The sequence below is a fragment of the Sprattus sprattus genome, assembly GCF_963457725.1.
Source record: "Sprattus sprattus genome assembly, chromosome: 17".
Taxonomy (NCBI): domain Eukaryota; kingdom Metazoa; phylum Chordata; class Actinopteri; order Clupeiformes; family Clupeidae; genus Sprattus; species Sprattus sprattus.
The window spans coordinates 18,059,863-18,083,748 of record NC_137915.1 but is presented as its reverse complement, the minus strand read 5'-3'; the positions used below and the strand labels follow the sequence as shown (position 1 = coordinate 18,083,748).

At 42.4% G+C, this 23,886-nt stretch overlaps 3 protein-coding genes across 3 annotated transcripts in view; 1 reads left to right on the top strand and 2 right to left on the bottom strand.

Annotated features, from left to right (window-relative positions):
- Window positions 1–1,158: 1,158 nt before the first annotated feature.
- Window positions 1,159–5,665, bottom strand: twsg1b (twisted gastrulation BMP signaling modulator 1b). Its single transcript, XM_080855584.1, has 5 exons — window positions 5,602–5,665; window positions 4,597–4,748; window positions 3,686–3,785; window positions 2,866–3,129; window positions 1,159–1,855 (listed from the first exon to the last, which is right to left on the bottom strand). The coding sequence occupies exons 2-5, from the start codon at window positions 4,720–4,722 to the stop codon at window positions 1,671–1,673; spliced, it is 675 nt and encodes a 224-aa protein (XP_080711710.1). The 5' UTR covers window positions 4,723–4,748; window positions 5,602–5,665; the 3' UTR covers window positions 1,159–1,670.
- Window positions 5,666–6,397: 732 nt separating this feature from the next.
- Window positions 6,398–11,510, top strand: napga (N-ethylmaleimide-sensitive factor attachment protein, gamma a). Its single transcript, XM_080854894.1, has 12 exons — window positions 6,398–6,558; window positions 7,097–7,164; window positions 7,302–7,386; window positions 7,543–7,560; window positions 7,653–7,683; window positions 7,842–7,951; window positions 8,218–8,284; window positions 8,594–8,664; window positions 8,775–8,853; window positions 9,143–9,222; window positions 9,395–9,524; window positions 10,030–11,510. The coding sequence occupies exons 1-12, from the start codon at window positions 6,506–6,508 to the stop codon at window positions 10,165–10,167; spliced, it is 930 nt and encodes a 309-aa protein (XP_080711020.1). The 5' UTR covers window positions 6,398–6,505; the 3' UTR covers window positions 10,168–11,510.
- A 1,069-nt stretch (window positions 11,511–12,579) lies between these two features.
- The window catches only part of LOC308378480 (piezo-type mechanosensitive ion channel component 2-like), a gene marked incomplete at its 5' end in the record, with an annotated part of 111,520 nt that continues 100,213 nt past the window's right edge, over window positions 12,580–23,886 (bottom strand). Inside the window, 17 exons of the mRNA XM_080855416.1 lie at window positions 12,580–13,155; window positions 13,576–13,783; window positions 14,088–14,167; window positions 14,397–14,513; window positions 14,922–15,091; window positions 15,364–15,456; window positions 15,761–15,949; window positions 16,275–16,422; window positions 16,643–16,801; window positions 17,024–17,238; window positions 17,485–17,632; window positions 18,050–18,182; window positions 18,523–18,787; window positions 19,214–19,396; window positions 21,049–21,307; window positions 21,778–22,257; window positions 23,264–23,431. Coding sequence (XP_080711542.1) covers window positions 12,903–13,155; window positions 13,576–13,783; window positions 14,088–14,167; window positions 14,397–14,513; window positions 14,922–15,091; window positions 15,364–15,456; window positions 15,761–15,949; window positions 16,275–16,422; window positions 16,643–16,801; window positions 17,024–17,238; window positions 17,485–17,632; window positions 18,050–18,182; window positions 18,523–18,787; window positions 19,214–19,396; window positions 21,049–21,307; window positions 21,778–22,257; window positions 23,264–23,431 — 3,268 coding nt within the window. The 3' untranslated portion in view covers window positions 12,580–12,902. The remainder of the gene's footprint in view (window positions 13,156–13,575; window positions 13,784–14,087; window positions 14,168–14,396; window positions 14,514–14,921; window positions 15,092–15,363; window positions 15,457–15,760; window positions 15,950–16,274; window positions 16,423–16,642; window positions 16,802–17,023; window positions 17,239–17,484; window positions 17,633–18,049; window positions 18,183–18,522; window positions 18,788–19,213; window positions 19,397–21,048; window positions 21,308–21,777; window positions 22,258–23,263; window positions 23,432–23,886) is intronic.

The window sequence follows — 23,886 nt, the reverse complement described above, 5'->3', positions numbered from 1 at the left end:
GTGCACAGCACATTAGACAGTCTTACAGCTTTATTTGCTTCAGTCATGATGCTAAAGACACCATGTGATGACACGACCAGCCATCTCTGTTCAGCACAGCAGAGAAAGACTCCTTTGTCAGGCAGGCTTGCTGGGCTCTGCCCAGAGAAGGGCACACAGTGCAAAATTATCAGCCAGCTGGGCCCTGTGCTCACTGGCCTGACCCAGAAACGGCATCCTCTGCATGCTTCCGTGCCTGTTGAATGTCATTGCTGGGCGGGTGGCGAGCTTCAAGCCAAATAGGATCGACTGAATGGGACACCTGTGGGTTGAATGAGATGTCGAATGGAAGAGGAAGTGTCCAAATTATGCTCTCTGGCTGTGAGTGTTTATTGGATATGAGTGACTTATTTATGGCAGAATTTATGAAAGTCCATGTGAAGAGAGTCTGGTTATGTGGGCAAAGATGTGTTGCACCTCTCTTTCAAACATTGTTTTGTTGTCAAAGTAATTTTTCAGGTCTGGACATGCAGTGTGAAAATCCAGATCCATCTGGGGTAAGCCATTCCACAGCAGAATCAGAGGAAGGCCTTAGGTGATGCTGCACACCTACCTAACAGTTAATGGAGAACAGGAGTCCGCCAACAATAATGTTGGCAGAGAAAATTACCAAGCAATTTAAAGGAAATAGCTTAATTGAGTACATCCCAGTGTGAGGTAGTTGCTAAAGGCTTATTGCCATTTTTTCTGGAAGTTGTAATATGGTGGTATACACCTGTGCTGTGTGTGCCTTGGATGGACTCCATTGTGACAGGGTTGGGATAAGCCCATTCCCTCACAAAACTGGGGTGTAGTGGCTTTCCATTGTTTACAAGAACTTTATGGAAGGTATCCATAACTACTGTTCTGTGCCCTTCCCCCAAAAGCAGTTTCTATCTTGCCAACTGCCAAAACTTTACCTTGAAACAAATGTTACTCCTTTTTTATGAGCATGTGTAAGACACAAAGAATGGAGACTGAACAAACATGAAGGATTGTGAGACCATTGACAGCGGGATTCCACTCTTGCATCACACAGCGGTGCAGATTTATAGCATACGGCGTAGTAAGAGAAATAACAGACTGGTTGGATTTGTGTTTAAGAATTCCTCTGTTTCTCTTCCAAGTCACAAAATCGTAGCCAATGAAATACATTCTCTTAATAGTTTACATAAAAAACATGATGTGCATTCAACAACAATAAAAAACAAAAAACAGCTGGCATTTGAATAATTATGTCCAGACATGTTATAGGTAGAGTAAAAGGCAGTAAAAATGGAATCTTAACTGCAATCACTATCAACCTCTCTATATATATCTCAAAATGGTTTATTTGGTATAACGTGAACCAACACTGGAAGAGTGACAGACTAGCATCTAACTTTGTGGAAGTTTAACAGGGAAACAAATCCATATATATATTTGCTAGAGACTTATAAAATGTAGTGAGAACGTTCTTCATACAGAATAAAACAGAAACATTAAAATAAGGGCTAATATTTTCCATCACAATATTGTAGCATACTGCATTTTTTACAAGGCAATCCGTCTGTCCACATGATCCATATCCCTGTTGTCCCAATAAAGTGCCCCCTTGTGGCACTAACAATCATGACACCATCACGGGGCCCACCCAAAGTAACTTCCATCGATCAGAAGAGGCAGTTCATGCATTTGACGGTTTTGCTGCCGTAGTCCAGGCACTCTGGGCCAATGCACTCACAGCAGGCGTTGTGGAACCAGCGGTATTTGGATCCTCCCATGGACTCGCAGTACTGCTTGCACTGGCGGATTGACACGCAGTCATCGAAATACACCACGGTGCACATGCTGTTGGCTGTGAGGGAGGAGAGGATCGTTCCATCATTAGCGATACTCATGCTGGGTTCTACTTAAGTGCTAAGCTACAGCTTTCCCACTCTGTTTGTGTGTTAAGGATGTATGAGCTGCTGCAACACTTAATAATGTATTTGTGTACCAGCTGAACATGATTATACCCTACCATACAGGTGTGTATAACCGCCTAAAGCATTCATTACAACAGAGGAAAATCCAGAGTAAAATGGGGGTTTGGGTGAACAACTCTCCGCTTATACAAATAGTGAACACTGTCATCAGCCGCTCCGATTCACATCTACAGCATTTGCCTATACGCATTGCATCCTGTTGGGCCGTAACTAGCTGTCGTCAGGCACATTCCCAAAGGCCACTTCCTTGCCAGACTTTACATCCAATGTAAAGTATGTAGGGGACTGGTGGTAAAACATCAGACAGAGGTCTTATCCTCTATTGGGAGCATGGACCATGTCCTTCACTGCTGGATGGCTGATTAATGAGGGCCCACAGCCCCTCCCCTCCCCAAACACACTCACCCACACACACACACACTCCTCATCCTTGGCGGGAGAAACAGATCTGGGTCACAGGTTCAGGAAACGTGTACGACGGGTGGACGCGCACATCTGGCTCCCAATCAATTAGGATCAGCTCGAGCGCAGGGCCCAGCTCTGGAGTGCAGTGGAGCGCACACACATGAAAGACCTGGGCTGGGCTGTCATAATACCCACTCCGGCTGCTCAGCCTCTGCTAACAGGATGCTAATGGAAGCCATTCATCTGTCAAAAGGGCCAGGCTATTGTAAGCCCCCCTACATTCCTAATTTGCCTTTGGCTTTCTTGCGTTATAGATATGATCAAGAAAAATGTTTCAAATTTCCAGCTGTGTTATCAGTGTTTCCATCTGAAGTGCAATATTTTATGCAGACAAATGTTTATTCACAAGGTGATGTCACACAGTTTTGAAATGCATTGCCAAGAGGGAAAATCAGCAACTCCTTAGGATACATACCTTGGCTGGTATCGTAAGTGGCATGGATGCTGTTTCCAGGCAGCGAGATGTTTTGGTGCTGGTCATCCATCGTTTCCAGGAAGGAGACCAAGTTCTCGTGGTAGGAGAGCTCCTCGGCCACAGGGAAGGTCACCACCATCATGTTGATGGGCGCCTCGCCTTCAGTCAGAGCCCGGAAGAGCGATGGGATTGGTCGGTAGAGCTCCTCCACTGTGCTCTTGGAAGTGGCTGGTGTGTCGCTGTAGTTCTTGGGGTTGCACATGCCTGCAAGGTCATGCATGCACTGATGTCAGGCTTGGGCAACGCTTCAATTTAGTAAATTCAGTTAATTTAAGGAAAGGTCTTAACACTCAACACTGATAGAAAATGTAAATACCCAAATAACTATTGCTTTCACATGTAACCTATACTCTATATGTAACATCTAAGTATCAAACATGGACCATTTTCAGTATCACTATCTTGATAACATAAAACATAAATAAATATTAAATATAAACATGATTATGTTCAATCTAGGGTCACTGGATAATAAATGCATCCACTTTTTACTGACATTGTCCAATAATAACATCTTATTCCAACATAATTGTTCATATCACTATGGTCATAAAATAAAAAAATCTATGCACACAATAAACAACACAGTGATATGAGTATAAGGGTATGGAAAGAATTATTAAAAGAAGGCTCGCCCTATGAGGAAACAGAGCCTCCACAGACTGCTCCCTGATGGCCAACTCATTTAGAGCAGTCATGTTATGAGCTAGATGGCCTGGATAAAATCACCTCCACACACACAGGCTGAACACACACTTACCCACACAGTCACAGCACTCCTCCCACAGTGTGCCAAGACAGAGCATACACTCCTTGCAGCACGAGCAGTTGCCTTCGGTTGGCCGACACTGACACAACTCCTGTACATCCAAACAACACCATGGAGTACAATAAACAAACATGTTCCCCAAGGCTGCTGGAAAAGCAGGCTGCGCCTTACCACAGACTTACTTCACACACAGAAGAGCGCCAGCTGAATTTGTACTTAGTGTTACAAGTAGCTTACCACTCATTTAGTGTGACTTTTCCCCCCAAATACATTGAATCAGTCTTTTCTCTTTCACGCTGCCATGTGTCACCCACATGCTTAGTACTACATGTCACAGCCCATCTACCACATATCAAAACAGACTGTACGCATTTAGAAGCCATTAGAGGGAATCAGAGAGCTGCGGCTTGAGGCCGACTGCTCAGGGCGACCTCAAGCTGCTTCCACTGCATGGGAGTAGCACATGGAGAAGAGGAGGAGGAGGGGTGTGTGTAGAGGTCAAATTCCAGATGTGCACAGGGATGGAGAAAACGAACCTCCACCAAAAAAAGCTAAGTAGAGAGGTTACTTTTCTGTCTGTTTATCTTTGCTACAGACATATCAGACCTTAATGGATCCTGAGTTCTTGGTGGGGATTTTTTGAGGGGGTCTGTAAAAGTGGCTAAGTTATGTCAACAATGTCTTGTCAGCTACCAGGAGAGAGTGAAAGTTTTCCCCCCATACTGCAATTCAGTAGGACATGCTCAACTGAACATCAACATCCCCGTTATCTAGCTCTGAAAGATACAACTGCATTTCATATAAATAAACTGGCAAGAAAATAAAATCATTCTGAAATGCATGCATGGATGAATGCATATGTCATAGGCCGAGGCCTATGTGCAATCAGATCCCGTTCTTACCTGAATCAGACACTTGCTGACATCGCTCGCACACAGCGCTTTATTACAGGCGGTGACAAGTGAGAGTCCCGACAAAAGAAATAGCAGACTGGCGAGAAGAGTTATTTGCGTTTGGGCAGACTTCATTCCGGCGCGAACGAATCAAACCCAGCCTACAGTAAAACAGACAAAATCGGTTAGCTTAAAAAGTTTAAAAGGGCATTTGAAGAAAAAAAATCAAGAGCGTAAAGTGAGGCTGAGTACAACTGCTTGTGGTACTGGTGTGTGGGGGAGTTCAGGCTGTGGCTGTAACAAGATCACTATCTGGCTACAATCAACAGACGGCCAGAGACGCAAAAGAAAAGGCTATAGCCCATTTCATTCGTTGTCTGTCGTTATTGTTATGCTAACGTAAACAGTCACTTCAAAGGTGTCAACTGGTGCCAGCGATTTCCACAACGACACGCGATAGCAGCGTCAACAGACAGGAATCGCCCTCCAAAAAGTTAAGCCTTTCTTCGACTATTTTGAAATCACAACTACCGTTAGGCTAGTCGTAGGCTACTTTACAGCATATAGGTCGTATAACAGAAATGTCACAATCTGCCTGATTTTAAAAAAAAATATGCAAAACAAGCGAAACTTAAACGATAATTTCTCTTAGGCGCATTGAAAGGACAGCCTAATTTTAATAATGCTTTCCTCATGTTCGTTCATCAGTTTGTCATTTGACTCCCCAATAGATCACTGAAAGTTTCTTTCTCTAGAGATATTGTTACAAAGTATCTCAAAGCAGACAAAGTATCCAAATGACGACAAACAGTGGGTCCAAACTATTGTCAGTTAAGTCACTTATTTTTTCACCTCATGTTTCTGAAAAGACGTAGCGAGGGGCGAATACCAGCACCTTTCTCTACAGCATAACAGGGCAGGAAGAAACAGGCATCAGGCTGTTTCTGGCTCCATTTCAAAGCATGCGCGAGAGAAGAACATTGTACACATCAATGCTAAAGATGAAGAACTTACCTTTCAAAATAAAACTTTTATTCCTCGCTTCCAAAGGTGATTGTCCACAATTCTTTTATTTTTCATCAACTTTTCAGAATTAAGGCATGTTCTGTCTCGATGGCGTGACTCTTCCCTCTACACAAAGCAAGAGAAGCAGTCAGGCGCCTTAAAGACACAGGACCATAAAAGTACAGGTGAGAACACGAGTAGCCTTCATCGTGCCTAGATGCTTCATAATGTGAGACGTAGGCTACAGGAAAGAGTCACAAGCTGGATGGCTGGTATGCAGTGGAATGTTACAGCTTTTCATTCAATTTCAAAACCCCACATACAAAAAGATGATACAGTCAAGAGAAGGCAACCTGTAGAGTATTAAGAGTAAAAAGCAGCATAAATGAAAATAGATGAATAATCAATCAAGCAGTTTCATATGGTAGATTTATTTCAGATTTACTTTTCTGATGTCCAAAGTCCACAACAAGTCCTTTAATTGGATAACAGCACATGTAACGTTACCTAACATATATTTATGTGGCCTTATCGAATTGTATTTGCAATTGCAATGATATTTCATATGTTATGGGTATTAATTAAAAACATCTGGTTGTTCCCTGCTAAAAGGTACGCATGCTTAAATGTCTTCGGTGTGATTTGTTTTTAATATGTTTAAGGACCGCATATTTATGTTAACCAGACTGAAACCCCTGACATAAAAGCGCATGAATTACGGGATGCATCTAGACAGACAAAATGCACAGCTCGTCGGCCTCCGTAGTCATCACCTTTGTCGACGTTGGCGACTAAACAGGCACCAGCAGTTTGTTGTTGCTAACTGTCCCACAGGAAACAGAGTTGCCTATTTGGTTACTGGGTTTTAGTGCCTTTATATACATGGTCAAAGGGATAATACTGATACGTTACAATGGCTGCGAAAATAAACGAAGCCCACGAACATCTTGCAACTGCAGAGAAATAGTAAGTGTTCATTTGGCTATCACAAGCTATGCTAGCTAGCCATGTCAAGATGACTAAATATGTAGATTACGTTAGTTAATATGTGGCTGGTGGTCAGCTGCCATTTAACTTCTATTTTCCTACGGAAAGTAGTTGGGTTATCCATTTAACACTAAGAAGTGGTGTGAGACACATTTGGCTGCTATTCAAGTGCAGCCTTAGCCCGTCTAGCTGGGCTATGATTGCAGTGAAACAGTAACGTGAGAGAAGTAAACCTGTACACAACACTAACGTTTGACAGCTTTTTACGTTTGACCGACTCGTTAGTGTTATGACAGTTTGTATTAAGGTAGTTTGGATGAACATAGGCTAATATTTTAACAAACGTTAACCATTTAGTAACCTTACACATGTCTAACATTTTACTTACAGCACAGCCTCAATACTTAACGTTAACGCCAATGTTTGCTCATTTCATACTTCACGTCTTAAATTGACTGTCAACTGTTGACCTCTTTCTATACCATTCACCACACACGTTTTTTTTTTCATGCCACAGTCTCAAGACAAGTTTCATGAAGTGGAAACCTGATTACGATAGTGCTGCGTCAGAGTATAGCAAAGCAGGTTTGTGCTAGAGTCATAACTTGCATCTTAAATCTTTAATTGCTATTAATAAACAATTAATTTCTTTATGTGCGCTCGTGCTTCAAGTATGTATGAACAGCCTGTGTCTTTGTGTTCATACATCTCTGTTTCTGCAGCTGTTGCATTCAAAAATGCAAAGCAACTGGAGGAGGCCAAAGAGGCATATCTGCAGGAGGCAGAGGCCCACACCAACAACAAAACGTATCCTTATAGCCTCACCCTCTGTGAAGTGATCATGTGAAGGTTGTAATAGCAACGCCTTAATATTATAATACATTGATCATCAAAATAGTCTTCAGCTGAGTAAAAAGAAGTTTGAACATTGATATCTCCATTTGTCCTTAATTCAGTATACAGTCTGTTTCATGCTGCAAAGTAAGTAACACATCTGAACTTAATGCCATATTATGTATTTTATCAATAACTCTTAACTCTTTAATCAATACATTTGATTTCTGATTTTATAGAGCTCTTGAACAAGCAGGGATGATGCTGAAGGTATGTTTCAAGAACACTTACAGAAAACTGCACCTCTCATTGTGATTTCATTTAGTCCTTTAAATTCAACACAAAGAAATCATTACAAAAACTGACCTGACGCAGTTCATGGAATTGTCCTTGCGGTTGGCTAACCCCTTTCATTCTTTGTTTTATAGGACATGCAGAGGTTACCGGAAGCTATTGAATACATTGAGAAAGCGAGTGTAATGTATGTGGAAAATGGCACTCCTGACACTGCAGCTATGGCACTGGACAGGGCTGGAAAGTAAGGGGTCATCTAAGCCATCTAATGCTCCGTTAATCCTTACAGCATGGTTTAAAACTTATATGTTGCCTGAAAAATCATTGGAAGACTTTTCATACAAAATGCCATGTCTAAATGTTCATAATCAGACATAAGGATCTTAGTGTGTTCTCAGCGTTCAAGTAATTAAGGTCAACATGGAGTCTACAGAGGTTTTTGTTACTCTTACGCACACTTGGTCTACACAACCCCTCATCACCATTTCAATAATTTTTGTCTGTGTGTAGATTAATAGAACCGATGGATCTCGCCAAAGCAGTAGACCTCTACCAGAAAGCTGCATATGTATATGAGGTAATCAATGTTTAACATGTCAAGTCTTTTAGAACATTTGGGGGGAAGTAATAATCTAGTCCATTCATGAAATTCAAATGTCGGAACGTTGTATATTTATAGGGATATAAAACAACAAAGTCTGAGTTTTTTGGGAGCAATTGTGTTGTGTTTTTCAGCTTCCTGAATATATACAGATTTTAAATTTAAATTCAACATCTGATTAAAATTCTGATTACGGTTAAAGAAAAACTCTAAATTAACATATATATAAACACCTGTGAATGAGATATGCATCAAAGCTGTTGACTGACTCGCTTGCTTTTGCAGAATGAGGACCGGCTTCGGCAGGCAGTTGAAATGCTGGGAAAGGCTTCCAGGCTCCTTGTTAGGCAACGCAAGTAAATAAAACCCTTGCAAACCATCCACCCTGTTATTAGAGAGTGTTTATTTATACATTTATTTTTTTGAACATTGAACAACATGAATGGCCTCTCACCCATTCTGTCAGGTTCGATGAGGCAGCCGTGTCACTTTCGAAGGAGAAGAACATGTACAAAGAAATAGAGAATTATCCAACATGTTTTAAGGTATGTTTCAAGCAACATATTCATAAGTATTTATATCAAGTACATATATATATAATGGCAATAGTGATCTTGAATATGGCAGTTCACATCAAATGGCATGAAGGGATGTCAACTTATTACTGATTTTATCGCTTACATTTCTTTTCTAGGTGTTATATCTGAACTTCATGGACCATCTCAATTGTATTCATTGAGCATACATGCCCTTATAATTTAATTGTGATCTAGGAAATCTCTGTATTTTGGAAATGTGGTTGATTCATTTTCCTGTTGAATTATTTTGCCGCAGAAAACCATCGCACAAGTGCTCGTCCATCTTCACAGGGCTGATTTTGTGGCTGCTGATAAATGTGTCAGAGAAAGTTACAGGTACAAATCTTCACATCACTTTCGACCTTCCTCTCTCTGATGCAATTTGCATCTGTCAACTCTGATATGCAGCTTTTTTGTTTGTCCTGGTTACGATTAAAAGAGGGTAAATAACATTGACCAAATGTATCGAATCACAAGGTGATTGACATGACGTACCTCATTCCTTCAGTATCCCAGGGTTCAATGCCAGTGAGGATTGTGTCGCAATGGAGCAGCTTCTACAGGGCTACGATCAGCAGGATGAGGATCAGGCGTACAGAGTCTGCAACTCCCCATTACTCAAATACATGGACAACGATGTGAGTATTGTCCCTCTCTTTTACTTATGTGTCTGCTTTTCCTCAGTGGCCTCAGTAGGATACAGCAGCAAACAACCTATGCTCATGTCAGATATTTCCTCTTTCCTATTGAATGATGCTGTGTAGGGAACTACAATGTATGCACTGGTTAATTCCCCTCTGTATGAGTTCATCTAGAATCCTGTACTTAGTGATGGTTGCTTTGACAATGCCTCAGTTGTAGAGCACATTGTAGTCCCTACAGATCCTTGTAGTCTTAACTGCTTGATGCAGTATTCTGTTTATGCCAATGCTAAGAGGACAAACCTGATAAAATAGGGAACCCTAATCTTATCTGTAGTCTAGTTTCTATTGGCTATTATGTAGCCCATATAATCGGTGAGAAGTATGCAATAGCCAAAAAAAGCATTTTCTTTACGAAAGAAAGGAAAACTGAATAATAGTCATTATTTTTAGCCTAGGCCAACCATGACTATCTTGTCAATCTGTTGTGTCTGACTGACAGTACGCTAAGCTGGCTATCAGCCTAAGAGTGCCAGGTGGAGGGAACAAGAAGAAGGCCCCGGCCGCTGCTAGCGACGCGGGAGCGAGTGCAGCCCAGCCAGAGGAGGATGACGACGAGTATGCTGGGGGCCTGTGTTAAACCAAAACCTCTGACTGCGCCAGTGCCTCCTCTAGCTGTAGTGAGCCGGTTTCCCCAGCAGAGGGAACTCATTCTTACTCGGCTGTAATGAGGAGTTACCTCCAGCAGGGGCAGTCTTCCACAGCTGGTTCACTGTTGGAGGTTTGAGCTGCCTTACTGCACCACCATTCTTCTGTAAGCATGAGTGTACATGTGATGACTATGAAAAATATATGTGTAATATATATTCTCTCTCTCTCTCTCTCTGTAGCATTGATTTGCCACTCTCATGCTTTAAAACAAGCTCTTATTTTAATGTGTTTTTTGATTGATGAAGTGTAATTTTGATTATGATGTGGGTAATTAATGAGGAAGAGAGATTTCTTTGCATGATTCCTGTTTTCTGGCACACAAGAGGGTGGCAGAAGCTACACACTAAACTTGAAGACTTAAAGATTTCAGGTGAGCTTTCCTTTGTGTGTGGACACTCTCAAGGGGACCTGGGTCGTCTAAAGGTGTTTATTAATATTAGAACCTGATCATTGGTGTGCGTGTATTATGTAATTATAAAAACATTGAGTTCATTTTAATCAGATATTTGCATAGCTGTATTTTGGTTAACTCTTATTCCAATATTTTTGCACAGAATTTGTAATATGGTGCATATATGGCAAGCATAGCCATAGCATAGCCACAGATGAACAAACTGTTGGGGAAAAAAATCATGCTACCAATCTGTTCCCTGTCTTGGCAAACAACAGGTGTTACTCCATTTATTACACCGTTCACATGTGTATATGCTGAGGATCCGTAAACTTCTTCACCCACACGACTGTTCTTCTAAGAAGTTCCTGATAACCCAGCATGCCGTTGTAATGTCAGAAAATTAAACAGGAGAAAATGTACATCAACCTCTACACTGTTTAAGGCATATTAGGACAGGCCTATGCCAAAAACCTCACTACATCCCGTAATCATCTAACATCCAAAACATTATTCTAAGAATGATAAGGTCAATGACTGATTGCACATTACTGATGACTGTATGCCCTACCTTTTGCAGTGGCTTACAATTCAGATTGCAGATGGCCCTGGGGGGAAAAAAGGAAAAATATATATATATATAAGTCCTTGAATGTATATATTCATTTGATCCCTGTCTGATCTGGTCCAGGTGTGGTTTTGAAGTTAGCTGTTGTACTGGGAAAAATGCTGTACAAGTGGATTTATATTTTACAAAACAATGACAAAAGGGCCTCCAATCGAGTGCCAATCATCTGCAAACCTGCATGAATGCCTGTACTTAAACTCAACTGTGTTTGTTTACCGTGGCTGCCCTTATGAGAATGCCTTACTGTGTTTTAACTGGAAAATCCTTCCTCTGTTTCTGAGGGATAAGATTGTTGAGGTGTATACATCTCTGTTGAAGGAAACTTCTCTGTGTTGCATGACAAAGGTTTTGATGTCAACCTTTTATGATGCAAACTTCCAAATAAATGTAAATGTTTGCAATGTTTTGTGTGCAATTGTTAACTGTGGTAGTAACTTGTAAAGGTAAAGGCAGAGTGTGCGATTCTGGCAAAAGGTTGTTGATATAGCTCAACCGAGAACTGTGAGGAGCCATTTGCTTTATTTGACAAAACTTTTTGGGATAAGATTTGCGGAACACCTATTAAGAATACCTTTAAACCATGTGCAACCAGTGACCGTTAAAAACCAAAAAGAACACACGTAGCAATCCAAAATGTGCTTTATTCTCAGGCCATTAAACCACAATTACACCACATTTCCCCCTTATACAAAGAGGACAGCTCACTTCACAACAGTTAGGAACACACATTCCTATATCATAAGCCACATCCTACTGAGATGATATTCATTTCCTGAGAACAATGACAGCTCCCATATTTACTCCTATTTGACATCAAAACAAAGCAAAGATGACTGGGGAGGGGGGCTAGTGACAAACCTTGGTAAGTCAACTCAGAGTAGGTTAGGTGGTAAACCTCCTAAAAGCAGAACCCTGTGGCTTTGTTTTTCTAGGATAATGAAACTATAGGGCTCTTCTAATAGGAGGTTTGCCATGTAATCTGACCCTTGGACAGGTTTGTCACTAAACCATGTACTTTCAATAACCCCCGGGTCTCTCTGGTGCATCTCACCGAGTCTCCAAGCATCCCTCTTTCTTTTATTTCTCTAAAGTACCCAAGCACAAGTTTGGGAAAACGACACAAATATGAAAAAAATAAAAAACTCTTCAAAAGTGGCAAGTGTCTTTCAGTCACTGCCCCCTTCCTCTGGTTCAAGTTTACAGCCAGCTACCAGGATGGTGTATTTATTTTATATATTGCACAACTGAAGGTTCATATATTTCCCATACACAACAGGCTAAATCCAGGCAGTGGGGACTCCATTCTCTCTTGTTGACCCCACTGCCCAGCACACTGATAAGACTGGCTACAGTTCTTCAGAGTCAGGTTGTGCACACAAATCATACACATTAACATGACAGATACTGTACTTCACGTTTAGGTCACATTTAATGGAAGCTGGAGAGGGCCCCCCCCCCCCTAGGAGGTGGGTGACATCTCCAACATCAGAGTCCAGTGGAGAGCTTGGCCAGTGCAGGGCGCCACCTGCCACTCTTTGTGCTTCTTCCGCACCCCTCTCCCTGTTACTTTTTTGCATTTTGCGTTTTCCTTCTTAAGACCCTCTGAACATCAGTCACAGCAGGCGGTATTGGGCCTCTGAAGCCCTTACTTCGTCTTCTCCCTGGTCCACTTGATCATAGTCTCTGGTGAGCGGTAGAGGAAGATCAGTTTGGCGTACAGGTCCTCCTCCAGCTCCAGCTCGCCCGTCTCACGCACCAGGAAGATGTCCGTGCACAGCTTGAGGATGCGGTCCACACAGGGCAGCTCCTCGAACATGATGGAGTGTGAAATACCGCTGAAGAACTCGCGCACAAACTTCCCGATGACGAGGACTACAGAGGCATACAGTCCCATGATGCTGAGAGAGGAAAGTGAGAACCACAGGTTAAAGGTCAACCCACAAAGCACACATCAACACCGCAGCAGTTTCATTGTGGGCTTAATGATACGTATACTCATATGCATTCCTCATAAAAAGAAGATATGTTACTAATGTACCTCAAAGTTCAAGTTGATGCACTCAAACTATGCATTTTAGACCATATACATATTGTTAGTATATCAAACTGGTAATAGCATAACATTTGAGTACATTAACAATAGGCCATATCATTTATACATGTATGAGAAACATCATAAAGGTATGTAAAGCTATTTATGCAATTAAGTGGAGAGACAGTCAACTAACAAACAAGTCTGTGTTACTGCTCAAATATCTATACTAGGGCCAGCTCTGGACTCTTGGCACATCCTGAGGATACAGAGGGACTGTGCTCACCCATATCCAGCCAGGAAGCTGAGGCTGGGAGGGCTGACTTTATCACTGAACACGTAGAGTTGCAGGCCAGCCTCGCCCTTCTTTTTGGCTGTGCCGCTCATCTGGATCTTCTCCACCGAGGGCTGGTCCACGATCCACCACTCCTGGATCTCGCCAATGTTGTTGTGGGACCTCTCCAAGGCCAGCAGGATGTCCTTAAATCCGTCCTCTGGAAATAGAGGTAACGGGAGGAAAAAAAGGGAGCTGAATGGTTGATGTTTTAATTTAAAATAAGCATCCTTATTTTTATCATTAACATTTGTCTCATACATTTGTACATTATAGTGTAGAACACTGGGAGGATATATGTTTATTAGTAAATAAATATTCTTCCTTGTGTAAATGTTTTTGCTCTACCAATTTATAAAATCAGCGAGGTAGAACCTGACTCTAAAATGGCTACTTTTGTGTAATGGTTTGGAGACTTTTAGTGTTTTGTTTTAGTGTTGTTGAACCGCAAAAGCATCTGTTACCTCCATAAAGTTGATCAATGGGCTTGGCGTTCGAGTCACTTGGTGCACGAAGAAAGCAAGGGAAGACTTGTTTTATAACCCTGTTAACAGAAGGAATGATATCTTGGAAGTCGTTCCACCATGCATATGCACAATGTCTTCTTAGTGTCGTTTGGGTTATGCATTCCATCACATTTTTTTTTACCAAAACATTATGTTTCATAACAAGACGCCTGTGGTCTCATTGTGTTTGCTCGGCCTATCAAGTTCCTCTGGGGTTTAAACCATTTGCATTCACAGGCTTGGCCTCACCCAGGCTAGTTCACTTACACAGGCTTATTCCTTGTCCCATTTAATAAAGCTATCAGCTCTTGTTTGGCAGGCATGTCCAGGGAGGTGACATGTTTATCCATTGCAACCTCAGCTTTAGCCCCGAGACTGAGATTCCTGGGAAAAGAGACAAGAAAAACATTTTGGAACATATTTCAAAGAACGGACATTATATATTTTTGTGTCAGAATTTGATGACCTATTAATGCTTTGGTGGGCTGTATTAGAAAAACTCTGTGGTCATTATGGTAAAGATATGGTCTAGTAATATCAATGTGGTTTGGGTGTGGTCTCTCTGAAAACTCTTTTGCTTGTCCCAGTAAAAAAAAATATTCTATGCAGAAACCTAAACAGGAGTTTGTCTTAGAAAATGTCTTTTAAGATCTGAGTCAAGATGCATTGGAAAGGTATGTTTTAAAGATATTAATCCAAATTAATCTAGCTATTTTAGTATTCAAGTGTAGTTATTGTAGTTTGTTCTGGTCTAGTCATTGTGGTGAGGTTCTTGGCTCCTGATTGTGGTACCTCTGGATGGACCAGGATATGGTGACTGGGAAGGGGGCATCTTTGCTCAGGACGTCCATCAGGTTCTTCCTACTGGGAGGGCTGATGGTCCAGAGGGAGTTGGAGCTGCCCTCCAGCTCGGCTACCGCGATGTCCTCTTTGGTATAGGCCTCCAAGAACTGCATGGATCTCTGTGGACCAGGTGAGGAAAGTGGGATAAGGGTTTGTCTAATATTATTTTCCAAAAAGGTAAGGAGTGGGACCAAACATGTTGGAGGCTACATTGATACATAAGCATATATTTAACTCTTCTATTAAAGTCTTATAGCTATAGGGGCATAGATCTAAAAATGGCATTGCTGAGGTCTGGCTACATTATGCCTCATCTTTAAGCATTGAGCAAATGTGACGGAAGCAGAAACATTTGTTGGAATAAAACCTTTTCCCACAGAGATGTCCTTACCGGAACGTAAGTGTAGGAGTTCACAAACGCTGAGAAATCTGCTTCGGTGATGTCCTTCAGCTGATTTTGCTGAGCACTCATGGTGAAGATGGGCTGAAAGAAATGAGTTCCAATGAAGTTGAGAGTCAGTGGTGAGCCCCTGCATTTCTGACATATTTGTGCAGAAATGTTCTAGGATGTTATTCTGTCAAACAGTGGGGTCGCGGGAGGGACAGGAACACTGACTATCAGGGTGTTATTCTGACTTTACTTAACTTATTTAGGTTCTTAGGAATACTAGGCTATTCAACCAAAATATTCAGCCCTCCCTTGCCCTTATGTCATGTCATACATTCCACCATGACGGATGAAATAGCGATACCTCTGCCGTATGAACACATGTCAATGCGAAAGCTACCTGGAAGCCCCCGAGTGTGATGGTGACCGACACGTCCAGGGGCTTGTTGACCACCCCAGCCACAGACTTGACCAGAGACATGAAGAGCAGCGGGAACCAGACGATGCAGATGAGTAGCATGACGATCATGCCCCCCATCCCGTACTTCACCACCTTCTTCTTCTTCTGCCCTCTGGGCTGGGGGTACCTCTGCAGGGACAAACACACCATCATAACCAGGGGTCATTTGAGGACAGCAGCCCATGTAACAACATAACAAATAGATCTGGGCACCATATAGCTGAATCTGTAAAACAAGGACCTGTAAAAAATGGAATATACTATAAATGTAATAGAGGAAGCAAATCATTTCCTCAAAACAGGTTCAGTTAAAAATAAGATTATCAAAATCACTCTGTGCAAATTATTTTATGAAACAATAACTTATAAGATGTTCAGGGGGTCAATAAAATACTTATGAAAGTGAACAGGTTCAAGCAGAAGGGGTAAGGAATGAAAAATAGAGCTCATTAACCTTCTCAGACTCCCTCCAGCACTTCAGCACAAATATGTGGGCGTAGATGTCCTCCACACAGATCCAGCTGGACAGGCTGAGGGTGGTGTCTGTCCACACCCAGTCCATCACTGCGCGCAGCTCCGTCAAGAACGGCACCATCCGGAACCTGTAGGGGACAGAAATACACAACACATTGTTTAGAGCTGAGTGATACACGCGTAGAATAGTGTAAACTAGACTTTGACAAAATGTTCTACTAATATTAATACCACTAGAACTAATAGTATGATATTGACTTGCTATAGTTAATGGTGCTGGTTAAATCAGTATGATATATATGAGGTCAACAGAATAGAGGATTAAGAACAGACATCAGAGACACTCACCCTTGGAAGAGGAAGAGGTTGAGATAGTTGTAGCTCTTGGTGAGGAAGTTGCCCAGCACTCTGGTAGGGTAGCCACAGCGGATCTGATAGGCAGAGAGGCCGAAGTAGATGCACTTCACAAAGTACCACAGCTGGGCCACCGTGTTCAGACTGAACCGCCTGAGAAGCCACAAGGAAATTTAAGACATTATGAGAAAAAATGCACAAAAAACACATAATGAAAACCACACATGCATTTGCTGAGGAATCATACCAGTGATCGTTGGGGAACAAGAACAGTGTTGAAGCTTAATACAATCAAGATAAGTTAACTTTAACTTTAACCAAAACAGGATCAGTTACTAAATAACCAGTATCAAAGATCTTGCTAATGACAACTACCTTTCTGTGACTCCTGGGAGAATGAAGAACATCCAGAAGTGAATCCCGAACACCAGGATCACCTGGAAGATGACTTTTCCCATGACAGTCTTTCTGAGATAAAGGGCTCGGTCCACCACCATGGTGCCAAACTGGATCAGCACCATGACCAGAAAGGCCTCCGGAACCTGGTCCTCCGACAGTGAGGAAGTGATGTCAGCAGCAGCAGAATGTTTCTGTTTGGGGGAGGGGATACATACTTAAAATTCGGAAGAACTGATGGCACGACACTCTAAAGCTTAGTCCAATAAAAATAAATTAAAAGAGAAAAATATACGTGCGTATAAACTTATAAGTTCTCTTCTGTGAGGTGTTACATTAATCAAACTTAAATTAAATTAAATGCAATTTTAGCTGACTAGTGTTTCATGAACTTTCATGGCTGGTGTCATATATCGCTGAAGAAGAGTTCTCATACGAACCCCAAAAGCCCAGAATCCAAAGACAATAATGATGAAGTCCACAGTGTCAGCCAAGAACATGAGCACATAGACGTCTGTCACAGCGCTGTACTCGGGGTGGATCAGGTTATAGAAGAACTGACGGATCGGGACATAGATCTCAAGGGTACTGAATGGAAAAAGAGGTCAAACGCATACTGTTATTGTAGTCTGTTTGTCTACTCTATAATGTCTCATACGACTTGACTGACAATTGTCTGGCCTGTACGGCCAGGTATGTAAGAGGATGAGAAAAACACCACTGATTTAAACTGGATATAATTCAATTAAGTAAAAAAACAAGGAAAACAAAACACTGTCTCTAATGAAATGAACTAGCTAATGCTCAGGCTGAGAGGCTAAAGGTAATGATAGGGAAGCATCTAGCGTTGAGGATTAACAGTTACAGTAGCAGTTATGGTGATAATATTGATATTGATTGACTGCTAATTCTGATAGGAATTCTGGGTGAGATCATGACAGCATAGGATTGGTTATAATGATTATGATTATAATTATGATGATGGTGATGTTGATAGTGACTCACGTTTTCACAGTGAACCTCTTGGCCTTGATGAGCTGTTCCCTGAGCTTCTCCAGGATGAGCTCCTTACGGCTCTTCTGCTGGATGCTCAGGGTACTGCCCCCCCTGCGCAGACTCCCGTGCATGCCTGAACTGCCTGCAGAGGGCGCAACGCACACTTTAATTCAATCACTCAGCCCAACTTTTTTCTCAAAGCTGCTGCAGATATTTCACAGTGAAAACTTTACTGCTAAATTGGATGTTCACAACAACTTCATCACATGGAATTTCTCTCCTTTAATCTATGAATGGCTCATTTGAAAAAGGAAGGAAATTATTTACATCTTGAAAGAACTATATTTTCAGATTCTCTAGAAATTCTTGATTTTAACCACAATTATGCAAGCTAGCTATTAAATTAGATATCACATTTAAACTCTTATGTCAACAGTCTGGGTATCTACTGGGTTACTGGGCTGGGTGGACGATTCTCCCACCTGCTTTGGAGTGTACAGAGCGATGCGATACATGTGACCCTGCACCCGAGCTCTGCCGTCGCACCATGGCCCGAGCCAGTAGTCGCGTCGCCCCCTGTATGTGCTGGCGGGGGGAGCGGGTGTGCACAGACTCTGGTGACGCGGCCTTGGCGCGACCCTTCTCATGTCGTATTCGTGACCGCTCACCACTGTCTGAGTCACATTGGTCATGTGGTGATTTGCCTCCATCGTTTCTGGGTTCGTCCTCGTCCCATAAACCATGGCACTGAAGTTTGATAATAGGTACACAATAATGTTATGACCAGGGAGTCAAATTATAACACTATTACCCTATTGCTAACAAACACACGCAAATAAATCGTGGTTTATTTGGTAGCATTTAACAGTGTGGCTGATTTGACTAATTTCATTAGTACAAAGTTCGAGGTGCGCTATTCGATAGATCACTTCACTGCTCCTACTGTGGGCTTCCAGTGGGGAGATTTAATATGGAATCAGAATTCAAAGTCATTTAAACAACACATATAACCTATATTTGGCTAATAGAAATCTTTATGCAGGGTAGGTAGAGTTAGTCAGGCGTAGACAATAACAGCAGAATGCATTTTAATCTTAGAGTGAAATCTCTTGAGTGACTGAATAACTATAATAATAATGATAATAATAATAAAAATCAGTTTGATTTCAGTACCTTCATGATTGATCTGTGAAAGAAGAGAGCCAGCAGCTGCACCAGGTCATATTGAACATAGCCCTCCTTCTTCTCCACACCAATGATGTTCGGGGGGTGGAAGGGCTTGCCCTTGTCCACCTCAATGTTCTGGTTGAATGGGAAGAAGCCAAACTGGAAGAAGTATTTGATCACAATGGTGACCTGGTAGAAAAGTAAGAAAGTAAGAGAGTAAGAGAGATGTTAAAGCAGCAATATGAGTTCTAGTCCAAAACTAGTAAGCTTACTACCTAAAAGGCCTGCAAAAACCTTGCAAACACCTCCAACAGCCCAGCTGACACTGATAGCTTGCCAAACATACTAACTGGTGTCTTTTGGCAGTCCCTTGTACCCTTTGGACAAAAGCGTCTGCTAAATGACTAAATGTAAATGTAAATGTAAATGGCAGTATAGCTGGCAATGTCATGCGTTTGAAAGCTGTTCTTCCATTTTTGCAGGGTGTTCAAGCCCGGTGAACAAAACTACATAGGGCATATCCTGGACAGCTAGTGTCTTTCACATGACCATATTCTATCAAAATTAATTTGAGCATGGTACCAAAACTAGTTGCCTATAAAACCATACCTCAAATGTGTCAAATGTTGCAAAGTGTTACTTTACCTGAACAAACCTCACTGTCTAATTAATTAATTTGACCCTGACCTATAATAGCAGAACACTTTCATTCTAGTTATCAAAACCTACAGCTATCGACCATGTTTTTGTGTGGATTACAACTGAAGCCTCTGTACTTCAGTGTAGACTTCCATAAAATCACTACCGCGTGCAGTAGCTACACTCAGTGTGCATCAGTGTGCACTATAACAGACGCCTCTATGTCTTGGTGTACCATACCATATAGTATTTACTGTATATAATCTGCAGGACAGTATATACAGTACATACATACAGTGCCACTTGAAAGTATGTGAACCCCTTGAGCACTTAAGCGTTTTCTGTTGTTTTACCATGATTTTTCATTTTTTTATCACCAATTTTCCATAGATGAAATGTCAGGTTTAGAGGAAATTGTTTGAGTAGCCGAAAAACTACATGAAACATGGAATTAGTCCATTTCAAAAGTAAGTGAACCCCCAGCTGAATTGATAAAGTCAAGCAGGTAACAGATTCAGTGAAACTTATTTGGGTGATTAATTAGTCAATTGAGCAAACCGATCATCTGAGACATCCTTAGGGAAAGGTTTGGGCAACACAGATTAAAAGAAAGAGGAAACCAACCAAACTAGTGTAGTGCCAAGGTGTACCCACACAGATCAACAATGCAGAGAGGAAACGAGATATCCGAGAACATCAGGAATAAGGTACTGACAGCCCATCAGTCTTGGGAAAGCTATAAGACCATCTCCAAAAGATTCCAGCTCCATCCATCCATCCAAGACAAATAATTTAGAAATGGAGGGCATTCAACATGACCGCATCTCTGCCTAGAAGTGGACGCCCATCAAGACCATCACCAAGAAGCACCAGAAGAAGAATAAATCAGGTAAAAGTCAACCCACACATCACCTCTAAAGAGTTTCGGACCTCTCTGGCAGCATCTGGGGTAAATGTACATGTGGTCTTTTGGCTACTCAAACAATTCCCTCTAAAAAAAGTACACGCAAATGATAAACATAAACCTGACATTTCATCTATGGAAAATTGGTGATGAAAAAAATGAAAAATCATGGTAAAACAACAGAAAACTCCTAAGTGGTCAAGGGGTTCACATACTTTAAAGTGGCACTGTATACAAGTAGTATGCAGTAGTTGTAGTAAGCATGCTTTTGCGTGTACTGTCAGCGTTGCCTCGGTACCTCAGTGTAGACGATGGCGGTCATCCAGAAGCGTTTGCTGGGTCGCGGGACGGACAGCATAGCCCAGAGAAAGATGAGGATGGGCAGCACCAGCGTGGCCACAGAGGCGGAGATCATGTGGTTGAGGATGATGACCAGGTGGCAGACCATCTCGGAGTGGGCCACCAGCATGTTGTAGAGGGCGTAACAGAGCTGCAGCAGCTGGGGCTGCCCACTGTAGAAGCCCTCCGACTCCTCCAGCTCCTCGTCGTAAAACACCCTGAAGGGGTCATGAGGGGCATTCATGCTCAGTGTGGGGAAAGTGCTTTCTAGTGTTATGAATATACACCTGGCAGAACTAGGGTTAACATTCTGTTTAGTAATAATGACAAGAAATCTAACTTTGAACTGAGGTTAATGTGGGAATACATTTGAATACACAAATTGGCTTTTGTGACACTGTCATCCATTACACATGGATCAAATTAATTATAGTTCTAAAATAACTGGATATACTGATACATCAGATCATTGTATTGAATTCCAAAAGAAACTGATAGCAATGTCAATATCAACAACGGTTATGAAAGATGAAAGATAGGATAGGATAACATGGGTAACATTTTGCCATCTGAAATGATTATTTACTGTTTATGTGTGTGAGAAGAGGTGAACTGTTTATGTGTGAGAGGAGGTGTGTGTGTGTGAGCGGAGGTGTGTGTGTGTGTGTGTGAGTGGTGTGTGTGAGACCTGCTCTGCAGCAGCTCGCTGGCCGTCATCTCATGGGTGAGGGAGGGCAGTGCCACGTCGCTGAGGTAATCCATCCTGTCATCAGGCTCCATTATCCGCAGCCGCTTGTCGTCGCCACGGCCACATGACACACCTGCACACACCTGGTCCAGCCCTGTGGCCTTGCTGTAAGAGGGGGGGATGTCCGCCGGCAAACCATCTACCGGGAATGTCCGCGACGAGGGCCCGTCCACATCCGGGCTGTCAGCTGGGGTCCAGCCTGGGTGGTCCCACTCCGGGCTGCGGTCCGAGTCTCTCCACTGGGACGGCCCCTCCCCCTCGGGGAGATACAGGGCGTCCTCGGGGGTTTCTGGGGCCCCTCCTGCTGCGCCCCAGTGCTCGGCTCCTAGGTGATCCCTCTGTTCACACTCCAGGTCGGCCTCGCCGATAGTGTCACTGGTGCCCTGGCGGGAGTACAGCGCTGTGCACTGCGTCTTCTCACTGCATAGGTTAGGTTAAAAGGTTAGCAATTGCAATTGTTAAGTGGTAGAAAGTAGCCTATGCTAAGGAACAGTACCTCGTATTGTCTGACATTCTGTAGCATTTTGACAAATGCTGGCGCATGCTTAATTTAATGTTCTGTAGAAAACAATGCTAATATACAAGTGGTAATAGATAAGTCCCTTTCAATGATCCTTATGTTGGTATAACCTGTAGCAGTCTTCTCATATGAGTCACTTTGGTGGCAGCAGAAGTTTAAAAAAAGTGAATGGGTGACTTAATTGCAGTAACAGAATCAGCCCATAAGAGGGCAGCACACTGCAGTTTCAGCAGCCACGTGAGGTCTCTACAAATGAAAGACAACTATAGGTCTGTTCAAAAAGTTTTGTTTTGTAACCTGTGTTGTATCACATGCAACTTGCTCACGCTGCAGAAGTCTTAGGCAAACAAACAGTGCTAACAGTGTTGGCTAACACGGGTGCGACGACGGTGTTTACGACTCTGTGGTTTTGACACGCACAGAGACTGAAGTGTTGAGGGATGAGTGTGTTGGGAATGTAGCCATCTCTCAGTGTATGTATGCACAGTGTATGTGCTCTTATGCGCGCATATAAACATGTTTGTGTGAGCGTGGGGGTGGTTGTGTGTGGAGAGACATGTGATTGTAGGTGAGACTCCCACACCTGTCCCATTGACTGCATTAGCAGCTCTGTTCCTAAAGTCCCTGACAGTCTATTTCTGTTTTATTTACAGCTGAAGAAATGTCAAACACATGCTCAGTGATTGTGCGTGTAATTGAGCGACAGAAAGTACAGAAACAACTAGACTGTTTTTGCAGTGCATATGGGTGTGTATGAGAGCACATCTGTAATCATGTGTTTGCAGTTGTGTGTGTCTGTTTGGGTGTGTGATGTGTGTGTGCGTAATGTGTGTGTGTACTTATGTGTCTGTAGCTATACTCATAGGTGTGTTTCTGTGCATGTGAGCATGCCCTAAGTGCAGTTACCTGGACGCCCTGCTGGTGGCGCTCTCTGCTGAGGAAGACAGGTCGAGCACAGTCATCTTGGACAGTTTGGGCCGGGCACGTTCGCTGGTCCTGGGGACGTTCTCCGCGGGCCCCTCTGTGTGATCCAGTGTGGACTGACAGTAGAGTAGAGTGGACTCTGTGAACGCACTACAGCACAGAGAAGGAACTAGTGAAACACCACTAGTCTTGTCAAAACTTACATATCAAAACAAATCTCAGGTTTTCATCTGTTGTATAGTGCTTTTCTATTTAGTCCTATTACTGTTGTATATTACGATAACTGTTAACTATTCATAATTATAAAAGAGGGTAGTTCATCTATACATCACATGTACCTATCATTACATGTAACAAAATATACCTTTACAACGTCTGTCATTCAGAACACATAAAGAGCTGTGAAGACCCACAAACGTGTTCTGAGAGTGCGGCTTGTATTACTACAGTAACGCTGTGTACCACTGACCTAATTACAATGAGAGCGTTTGATGTGGGCTCCACATCTACTGATCTAGGCCAAATTACCTGAATCACAAACACCGTGTAGGCTACTAATAACAGAGAAGGTCTGCAGAGGTAGAAGGAGAGAAGCTGGCTCCCCA